Raw genomic sequence first — 11,099 nt, 5'->3', positions numbered from 1 at the left:
TGAGTAGGCTCCAGTAGGCTGTACAGACAAGCTATAAGGAACATCATGGTCACTCTAGATAGCAGAAAAAGACAACAGACAACATGAAACTTTGTTTGACTCCCACATATATGTTTCCTGGAGTGTGTGTGACCCAATGTTACATAGTCACTGCCTTGATCTCATTGGATGGGAGATGGATACAGTATGAAGGGAGGGGGCAGAAATGGTCAGAGCTGATAAAGGTATAAGAGGGAATATGAGGGCTTCCCCAGTCCCCAGTGCTTCCATGAGATAGAGAAAGACAAATGCATGTATGTGAATGTATGACATAGCAATGTGACCCTTTTTTAAGTCCTAAATGGTGACACTACACAAACTGAGAAAGTGAGAACTGCATTGTGGTGTATATAGAATGACATAGTCAACTAAATAAGATGAGCCAACAGTAACTGGATGACAAGGCTGAAAGTAGACTACTTCAAACAATAATAAATGGAAGGAGAAAGAGCCTATCACAAAGTGTTAACTTACTATGACCAGTCGGGATCTGACAGGAATCAGCAAGTCAAAAATTACCAGGCAAAACCTTTGCTACATGCCAAAATCGAGAGGCAACGTGATGATAAATATGCTGAGGTAGACAGTGTGTTGTACATGCTCTGTAAAGGGGCAAAACTAAACAAAGAGCAATGGGGGAGAAAGGATGGGATTTCAAAGAGAAATAAAGGTGACCATGAACATGTATTCTTGATTTGTCTCCTCTTTGTTTTCCTTCAATTCCCTTGTGTGGTCAAAATTACAGCAGGTATGATACGAATTCAGTTGATAAGGAGAAGACAAGGTTTTTCTTCATGTACTGTAATAACTCTATCATTTCAATCATAACTTAGTAAATTGTCTTGCACTCTGTGACAGCCACAGATTGCCATTCTTTGAATTCCTCTGGTATAAGGTATCCTGATGTCCTCTATGTAAGTGTGCTGTGTGGGGCTGTGATGAATCTGTATTTGTGGGTTTGTGTGTGTGTGTGTGTGTGTATGGTAGAGGGCCACATGCTGTTCTTTGTCACTGTGACAAGTGCTGACATGATAGGTTAAAATGGTTAACAAAGGCAAACGCAGTGACTACTGTTTTTTATTATTATTGCAAAATCAGACTTCAAAGTATTTTTCTGTCTAGACAGACAGAAATGTTTCATCAAATCAGAACAAATCAAGCTTTATTTATACAGCACATTTCAGATATGGAATGCAACACAATGTGCTTCACAGGAAAAAACGAAATTAAACATTTACTACTCATCAAACATAAGAGGATAAAAAAAGAATAACAAAAACGGAATAACTAAAAAGCACCCTAAGGAAAAGCAGAGCTAAAAATTAGTGTTTTAAGATCTCTTTTAAAAATGTCCCCAGTCAAATCAAAATCCTGCATAATTTCCTAGGAACGCGAAGCGAGTCGGCCATCTCTGTTGGCGCCGGCAGTTTGGAACCCCCTTCAGGTTCTCTGGCAGGCTATTACAGAGGCTGGTGGCATAGTAACTAAAGGCTGCCCCTCCATGCCTCTTGGTCCTAGGCTTTGGGATAGTTCAAAGGCCAGTGCCAGAGGACCTGAGGGACCTACTGGGTACATAACTAAAAACATGTCAGACATGTATTGGGGTGCACAATCGTGGATTGATTTAAAAAACAATCTTAAAATGTATTCTAAAACTCACAGGCAGCCAGTACAGAGACCTTAAAACCGGTGTAATGTGTTTCTCTGTTTGGTCTTCGTCAGTACCTGTGCTGCAGCATTCTGCATGCTTTGCAGTTGACCAATGCCTTTCTTGGGTAGACCAGACAGGAGAGTATTACAGTAGTCAAGTCTGCTTGTAATAAAAGCATGGATGAGTTTCTCTGTATCAACCAGAGAGAGAAATATTACTTCGCAATATTCCTCAGGTGGTAAAAATATATTTTGGTTACATTCCTAATGTGTGATTAGAAATTTAGTTCAGAATCTAAAATAACACCTAGGTTTTTTACCTGGTGTTTTATCTTTATTGCCCGTGAATCAAAATGTGCGGCGAGATTCTTTCTCTGTGCTTTGACTCCAACAATAAGTACCTCTGTCTTGTCTTGATTTAGCTGGAGGAAGTTGTGAGCCATCCAAGTATTTAAATCCCTAATACAATCTTATAATTTATCCGTGGAGCTAAAATCCTCTGGTGACAGAGAAATGTAAATTTGTGTATGGTCTATGTAAACAGTTAAAATAATGCTGTGCTTTCTGATGATGGTGCAAAGGGGTAACATATATAAACCGAACAGTACCTGACCCATGATAATCCATGATATATTCTAATCAACTGGCTTGTTCTTGTGTCAGGAAACGAAATACCACATTCATCAGATAATATACCTGGCCAGTACAACAGACCAAAGATTTTTGACCACATTCGTAGTTACTGTGTTTTGAATTTTTAGGGCAATATAGGGCTGCTGATACTATACTGCCCATAGGACGGACGGAGGCACGCACGCACGTGGTCCAATTAATCCAGCCAACAACAGAAAGGGTTAATTAATCAGAAGGAGTAAGAGATTTGCATGTTTCTCATTCATTTCTTTGTTCTGTACAGGACACCTACAGATTACCCAGCTCTGCCAAATTGCCATGTATACAAATGTGAGTAAATCACAACAAGTATATGTGGTCCCTCTTCCCTCCCTTCCACTCAGTCTCATTGCCCCTGTAGATGACTTTCATTAGTAATGAGCAGGACACAGGAGGAGATGAAGGAGGAGGAACAGAGACACGGCCAAATGTCTTCTGACTTGATTAATATACATACCTAATTCTGTTATTTTATACGGCCGGCAAATTAAAAGAGCTGGCCACTTCATTCCGCTGCTCCGTGTTTCCATTAGCCTGAGTGTGGGGAATGGGAGGACCAGGTTAGGGATGACGCTGGTGGCAGCCTGGCTGTGTAAATTAGTGGGCGTGTCCCAGGGCTTGATCAGTACAGTATGTAGAGTATTCATCAAGAGGCAGCTCCTCCCTTACACACGCCCTGGATGCTTTTAATTGCTCCTGGTAAAATAACTTTAAGAGGCGTTACAGAGTGGGACATGGAGAAGCTTCCTTTGCCTTGTGTGTGTGTGTGTGTGTGAGAGAGTGAGACAAGCTGTCAATTTCGTTTTTTTGGTGCAGATGCACAACTGTTGGGGGTGTGTTACGCGTGTATGTGTTGACTCAAATTGGGAGGGAAATTGCCCACAGACACCAGCAACAAGTTTAGTGCTCCTGACCTATGGGGACAGATTCATTACGAGAGGGAGGATCCAAGGACAAAGCACTGCCCTAACAATAGAGACCATGCCTGCAGTAGCACAGCAGAGGTGCAACAGCAAAGGGGGCCTATTGTATTAACTCTGAGAGCGGAGTCCCATCTGAAGGACTGTGTGACAGTGTAACTACTGCAGCACTGAATGGTGCTTGCTTGGTAGGACACAGAAGTTTACAGGATATATACGTTCCTGTAGGGATTTATCCAGACAGGTTAAATGGTAGGACACAGAAGTTTACAGGATATATACGTTCCTGTAGGGATTTACCCAGACAGGTCAAATGGTAGGACACAGAAGTTTACAGGCTCATATAACGTTCCTGTAGGGATTTACCCAGACAGGTTAAATGGTAGGACACAGAAGTTTACAGGATATACAACGTTCCTGTCAGGGATTTACCCAGACAGGTTAAATGGTAGGACACAGAAGTTTACAGGATATACACTAGCTTCCTGTAGGGATTTACCCAGACAGGTCAAATGGTAGGACATAAAAAGTTTACAGGATATATCGGTTGTTTCCTGTAGGGATTTACCCAGACAGGTTAAATGGTAGGACACAGAAGTTTACAGGATATATACGTTCCTGTAGGGATTTACCCAGACAGGTTAAATGGTAGGACACAGAAGTTTACAGGATATATATCTCTTCATTGATATGGATTTACCCAGACAGGTCAAATGGTAGGACACAGAAGTTTACAGGATACCGGGCGGACACCGTTCCTGTAGGGATCTTTTACCCAGACAGGTCAAATGGTAGGACACAGAAGTTTACAGGATATACACGTTCCTGTAGGGATTTACCCAGACAGGTCAAATGGTAGGACACAAAAGTTTACAGGATATATACGTTTTCCTGTAGGGATTTACCCAGACAGGTCAAATCTTGGTAGTTCTGGAAAATTTACAGGATATTCGTTCCTGTAGGGATTTACCCAGACAGGTTAAATGGTAGGACACAGAAGTTTACAGTAAAATGTTCCTGTAGGGAGTTTACCCAGACAGGTTAAATGGTAGGACACAGAAGTTTACAGGATATATACGTTCCTGTAGGGATTTACCCAGACAGGTTAAATGGTAGGACACAGAAGTTTACAGGATATATACGTTCCTGTAGGGATTTACCCAGACAGGTTAAATGGTAGGACACAGAAGTTTACAGGATATATACGTTCCTGTAGGGATTTACCCAGACAGGTTAAATGGTAGGACACAGAAGTTTACAGGATATATACGTTCCTGTAGGGATTTACCCAGACAGGTCAAATGGTAGGACACAGAAGTTTACAGGATATATACGTTCCTGTAGGGATTTACCCAGACAGGTTAAATGGTAGGACACAGAAGTTTACAGGATATATACGTTCCTGTAGGGATTTACCCAGACAGGTCAAATGGTCAGAAAACTCCTGCCCCTGATGAGAGTAAAAAAATCAACACTTATATTGAAAATGAAAAGTATATATTTTAGTTAAGGTGCAAAGTCAGGTGGCAAAATCATAACGATCAAATGAAAGTTAATTAATAGGGAAAAAAATAAAGACCTTGAATTTTCATCAGTGCATGGGCTGGCACTGGTGTCAATGTTATCTGTGGTATGAATGCCCCCATCCTTCCCTCCCCCATCTCAGCCCATCTGTGCCCACCAGCCTCCTCTACTCAGAGCCCAGAGCAAATTAGGTCTGATTTTAATAACCCAAGGGAAGGGAACTGTTGCATTGTTTTACTAATAGGGAGGAGGAGTGTTTGTTGAGAGTTAATTTAATAGATTGCTTTGAAGAGTAAGTGTGTGTGTGTGTGTGTGTGTGTTTGCCAACATGTGGTGGTTGTGGGGGCGTTGCACATCTCTATAAAATTGAGAGGGTTGAGTGTTGCTCCAAGACACTTGTGCAGAGCCATGCTTTGTGACGGACCAATGTCAGGAGAGAGCCTACTGAGTCCAGCTCAGACAGAATTCCACTCAGTGGGGACAGTTGATCTCTTGTCAGAATACACCCTGATGTTACCGGGGGAAACCTTGGAGGACCACAGCAATACCAGCAAATGTGAGTTTGATAAACGTGTTGTAATTTGTACACATAATTATGTTTTATTATAATCATTGTCTTATGGTAGAGGTTAAAGTTGGTTTTGAATATATCAAATTCAGTATTTTCCTCATTCGTTATGATACAAATAATGTTACTAGATAAAACCTGTAACCTAAACACACCAGTGAGATGAGAAGTTTTTTCTGAGAAATGTAAAGATTAAACGTTTATTGTTCCCTCATTGACTTATTCTGGATTACTGTTGATTATGAAAAATATATATAAGTCTCTTATCATGAACATGCTGTAAGAAAGACTAAAACTTCACAATGTTTATGTTGATGCCATGGAAAGGTAATTTTCAGTACAGTATTCCCTGTAATTCCAGTGGGGCCAGGGTGCAATGAGGAGTCATGTCCACAGGGGGCAGTATTGCCCTGCGCTGGCTGTGGAGAGTTCATCAGAGACCCTGTGGTGCTACGGGTTGGGTCAAACCAGCAGTGGCACACAGGGTGCCTGTGCTGTGACGAGTGCCACTGTCCCCTGGGAGAGAGTGTCAGCTGCTTCCTGAGGGACGGGAGGACCTTGTGTAGGACAGATTATGCACGGTGAGTCAGCAGCTTTGGTGGGACAGTAGAGAAGTTGTAACGATAAAGATGAACATTGTACGGTCAACTTTGTGTGTATATTATGTTTCTATTTTTTAACTCTTTGAATGTGTTTGTTGATGGTGTGTGTGTGTGTTTGTGAACAGCTTCCAACCTTTAGTTTTGTCATTTTTAACCATGTGAATGTCTTTGTTAATGATTGTGTGTGTGTGTTTGCAGGCTATTTGCAGAGAAGTGTGGAGGCTGCGGGGAGGCAGTACTGTCCTCTGACCTGGTTGTGAGGGCAGGAAGACAGAACTATCACCCTGACTGTCTGCACTGCTCGCTCTGTGGTGCATTACTCTTGCCTGGGGATAGCTTCACCCTGGGACCAGGAGGACCATGCTGCCAGGCAGAGCACACGATGCCAGAGCAACAGATCCAAAAAGCAGACTCACTAAAGAAAAGAAAAGGTCTGTGAAGTTTATATGTATAATAAAATAGAGATTTTTTTCCCTTTAGAGTTAATGATAATTAAACTGTCTCAAAGGTCTGTCTCATCTTTCCCTGTAAGTTTAATGTTCCTTAAGTTAAGTTGAATCATTCTCACCTATGTCAGGGTCAGGGAGAAGAGGAGGAGTTTGGGAGAGAAGGTGGTTGGACAGGGGTAGGAGTAGAGGGGTGCGGGTGCGTACCGTCCTCAGTGACACCCAGCTGAAAGCCTTGTGCACCTGCTACTCCCAGACCCCCCGGCCTGACGCAGAGGTCAAGCTCCAGCTGAGTCAGCTGACTGGCCTAAACAGGCGGGTCATCAGGGTGTGGTTCCAGAACAAACGCTGCAAGGACAAGAAGAGCCACGCCAAAAAAGGAGGCAGACCAGTGTCAGACTTGGACTTTACAGTGAGTAGTGTGTGTGTGTGTGTGTGTGTCTGTCTGTCTGTCTGTCTGTCTGTCTGTGAACACAGTTGGTCATCACTCCCCATGTTCCAGGCCCTGCTGTGTACTGCAGCCAGACCGATGGTGGTCCTCTCTCCTGAGCCCCCTGACTTTGCCCTCCAGATTTACGTCTATGAGTCATCATGGCAACCACTTGACGGCCAAATCAAGCTCTCAGCTGACCATGACGAGCTGACCCTCACTCATATTTCCCAGGTAAATCAGAGTGTGTATCAGGTAGTGTAATGTCCCTTTGTGTGACATATCAGACCCTGATTATGACTGCAACAACCTAACCTTAGACCTACACCTTATATTGTAGATTGAGACTATAACTGATTGGTATTAGCTACTCCTTTATCCAGTTTCATTTGTCAGCCCTGACTGTGGTGGCCAACACTCATCATTTCTCTTTCACTTCCCCTCAGAGAACGTGTTTTTCAGAAGACCTGGGTTCTCCACTGCAGCAGGGTGATGAGTACTCCGTCACCATTCGGACTATCGAGACAGCCAACATCCTCACTGAACTGTTACTGTAACTGAGTTATCAAGACACTGTGTCTAATCTGAAGGGGCTTCAAGCAGCTGTAAATCATGCAATTAGTTATTTAATGTATGCTATAATTATTAAACTAGTTCCCAAACAGGAGAATGTTGTGTTGGGGAAAAAAAGATGACATCATTTGGGTCCCAGTTCTGCATGATCTGTTATCTGTATGGGTAAATGGATTAAAGGTTATGGGTCAATGAGACAGAACAAAATGTGCACCACTATACTATGGCCCATGCAGCACACAGTGGTTTTAGACCATGAGGTTTCATCCAGACCGCCAGTCATCACATGAAGCCTTAACTTCTGGCAGACTATGGTGTGATCTGTCAGCATGTGATTTAAACACAGTCTGTTTGCATAGTCACAGTCTGGGAGTTTGCGTTTGGGAATGAATTAAATCTCTACAAAACCAAGCCGCCAGATGTCATCTCTATTGGAACATATTTCATTCCTAAATGTGAAACTCGTATTCTAAACTGATTGATATTTTCTGATTGATTGTCCTGGAAATGATTATTCACTCTGTCTACATCCACTTTACAACAACTCCTGTGTGAAACCTATTATTGTAGAAAGCAAATCTGAACAACTTGTTCCTTCTTCCTGTTTGACTTAAAGAAAAAGGCATTTGGGTTTTAAAAATCCTGCTGCAGGCAGATAATGTTAATGGCCATTTCACCCCACAAGGGGGCAACTTTTTCCAGTTCTTCAATGGCAAAGGTGCAAGATCGAACAACAAGTTGACACAATAACCCTAAAATCCATCTAGGCTGTGTGAAAATTGCAGACCGACATCTTCGAGGGACTCTGTTAGTACAACCTGTCTGTCTGCTTTACATGTCCACATGCCCTCTCAACGTCACAGCTCCCACTACCACTGCATGCGTTCTCCCATAATGTCTTTCAGACATTTTATCACTTCCCACTCAAAACAAGGTTACTTCAAAGCAAGGTATCTAACTAGACATGTATACAGTTGAAGTCGGAAGTTTACACACACCTTAGCCAAATACATTTAAACTCAGTTTTCCACAATTCCTGACATTTAATCCTGGTAAAAATTTCCTGTCTTAGGTCAGTTAGGATCACCACTTTATTTTAAGAATGTGAAATGTCAGAATAATAGTAGAGAGAATGACTTATTTCAGTTTTTATTTCCTTCATCACATTCTCAGTGGGTCAGAAGTTTACATACACTCACTTAGTATTTGGTAGCACTGCCTTTTTAACTTGGGTCAAACTTTTCGGGTAGCCTTCCACAAGCTTCCCACAATAAGTTGGGTGAATTTTGTCCCATTCCTCCTGACTGAGCGTAACTGAGTCAGGTTTGTAGGCCTCCTTGCTCGCACACGCTTTTTCAGTTCTACCCACAAATTTTATTTCGGATTGAGGTAAGGGCTTTGTGACGGCCACTCCAATACCTTGACTTTGTTGTCCTTAAGGCATTTTGCCACAACTTTGGAAGTTTGCTTGGGGTCATTGTCCATTTGGAAGAGCCATTTGCGACCAAGCTTTAACTTCCTGACTGATGTCTTGAGATGTTGCTTCAATATATCCACATAATTTTCCTGCCTCGTGATGCCATCTATTTTGTGAAGTGCACCAGTCCCTCTTGCAGCAAATAACCCCCACAACATGATGCTGCCACCCCCATGCTTCATGGTTGGGATGGTATTCTTCAGCTTGCAAGCCTCCCCCTTTTTCTTTCAAACATAATGATGAGCATTATGGCCAAACAGTTCTATTTTTTTTCATCAGACCAGAGGACATTTCTCCAAAAAGTACAATCTTGGTCCCCATGTGCAGTTGCAAACCGTAGTCTGGCTTTTTTATGCCGGTTTTGGAGCAGTGGCTTTTTCCATGCTGAGCGGCCTTTCAGGTTATGTCGATATAGGACTCGTTTTACTGTGGATATAGATACTTTTATTACCTCCAGCATCTTCACAAGGTCCTTTGTTGTTGTTCTGGTATTGATTTGCACTTTTCGCACCCAAGTACGTTCATCTCTAGGAGACAGAACGCACCTCTTTCCTGAGCGGTATGACGGCTGCGTGGTCCCATGGTGTTTATACATGCATACTACTGTTTGTACAGATGAACGTGGTTTCACACACACACTATGTACAGTGCCTTCGGGAAAGTTGGCAGACACCTGGACCCCGTTATCCTGCAACTACGGGAACTTCTATGTACTCAAGGTCCATTTTTGGGATTTTATTTAAAAAATAGGTTTTTATTCTTTATAAGTTCACATTACAATCAGCCCAGCCTTTTAACACCTCTCTATCAAGTATTTTAGCTACTTTTCAGATGCATTTTATACCTAAATTTCACTGTTTTGCCCTTGTCCCGGACCCAGACGTTTGAGTTTCTACTATGTTTTTCTTTCAGAAAAAAGTAAGCATTACACAATATGTAATGTTGTATTCTAGAGAAAGAGTCAATTCAATTAAATCTATTTCAATATGTATTGTGAGTATGCCCTTTAAATTGTTATTTACACAAAAATGCCTGTCATTTGGTAGTGGTGTCATTTCCACCACTGAGGGCAAATTCCTCATTAATAAAGTTTTGTCAAGAGAATGTTAATTTAGTTACCATGGAAACGTATTGTGACATAAAAGCACATGGCTGCAGCAGACAGTTATTCCAGAAGTGATGTCCAGAAGATGAAGAAAAATCTAGGTAAATATTGCTTGTGTAGAGAATATTTTTTATTGTCAGTCATTTCCAAACAGACTATAAATTCTTTAATTTGTGGTAGAATTATAAAAATATATATATATTTTATGTATTTAGTGTAAACTATATGCTAGCTGTAATACTAGCCAAAGCATGCTAAGCAGTCTGTCATTTTTCTCCCAAAACAGTAGAAGCATCATTTCCATCACAGTCATTTCCATCACAAACTTAATTAACTGTGGAGGAATGACAGAACTTGTTGGAAATCACAAAAATCCATTATTTTATTACTTTTAATTACTTTAGTCTTATTTAATCATGCATTACATTTCTTTAATCTAGGAAATGCTCCAAGCTGGGCACAATTTGAAAACTTAAGTAGTATTTTTCTTTGTTCTTAGAAGATGCCACATAAAGCAGCACAGAGCTCACAGAAATAGAAACAAAATAAAAAATGATCCTATATGATACCAGGATCATCTGCAAAAAGACAGCTTTTACCTCAAAAGGCTAAAGGAGAACATTCCATATGACCAATTCCAAAGAGTCCGCAGAATTTGCGATCAGGAAACAGACTAGTGTCAAATCTGCAGAATTGGAGAATCGCTTCTGGAATTGGGGCTACAGAGCTCATGACCAGAAAGGTATAAGGGCAGGAAAACTTGACAGGGAGAACTTGTTGCGAAGGGGAGTGCCTCGTGATACATCAGAGAGAGTGTACTTTGTTACAAAATACAGCACTGAAGCAGAGAACATTAAAAGAATCATTACAAATAATTGGGGAATCATCCAAAGTGATACTCTACCACGCCAAGTCTTCCCAGAGCCACCAGTCATACGCTTTAAGAGATGTCCGACCCTAAATGACAAATTAGTCCACAGCTATCTTCCTGGTGACTCTCAAAAAACTTGGCTAGACCACAAACCCAAAGGCTATTTTAAATGCAACCAGTGCAGAAATATTGCACAGAAAAAAAAATAGTTGACAAAGGTTC

General features: G+C 41.5%; 1 protein-coding gene across 1 annotated transcript; it reads left to right on the top strand.

Moving 5' to 3' along the window:
* Nucleotides 1–5,231: 5,231 nt before the first annotated feature.
* On the top strand, nucleotides 5,232–7,408 carry LOC135511461 (insulin gene enhancer protein ISL-2-like). Its single transcript, XM_064932962.1, has 6 exons — nucleotides 5,232–5,361; nucleotides 5,735–5,954; nucleotides 6,174–6,406; nucleotides 6,559–6,842; nucleotides 6,924–7,085; nucleotides 7,298–7,408. The coding sequence occupies exons 1-6, from the start codon at nucleotides 5,232–5,234 to the stop codon at nucleotides 7,406–7,408; spliced, it is 1,140 nt and encodes a 379-aa protein (XP_064789034.1).
* Nucleotides 7,409–11,099: the final 3,691 nt, after the last annotated feature.

Source organism: Oncorhynchus masou, chromosome 24, assembly GCF_036934945.1.
Source record: "Oncorhynchus masou masou isolate Uvic2021 chromosome 24, UVic_Omas_1.1, whole genome shotgun sequence".
NCBI classification, from domain to species: domain Eukaryota; kingdom Metazoa; phylum Chordata; class Actinopteri; order Salmoniformes; family Salmonidae; genus Oncorhynchus; species Oncorhynchus masou.
Note: the sequence above shows the minus strand (reverse complement) of the source record. Positions and strands in the feature narration are given on the sequence as shown.

Bases quoted from the DNA above. Each gene is read 5' to 3' on its own strand.
- LOC135511461 (XM_064932962.1), top strand. From the start codon at position 5,232: ATGTCAGGAGAGAGCCTACTGAGTCCAGCTCAGACAGAATTCCACTCA. The intron at 6,407-6,558 runs GTCTGTGAAGTT...TGTCAGGGTCAG, and splicing joins CTCACTAAAGAAAAGAAAAG to GGAGAAGAGGAGGAGTTTGG. The intron at 6,843-6,923 runs GTGTGTGTGTGT...CCCATGTTCCAG, and splicing joins TGGACTTTACAGTGAGTAGT to GCCCTGCTGTGTACTGCAGC.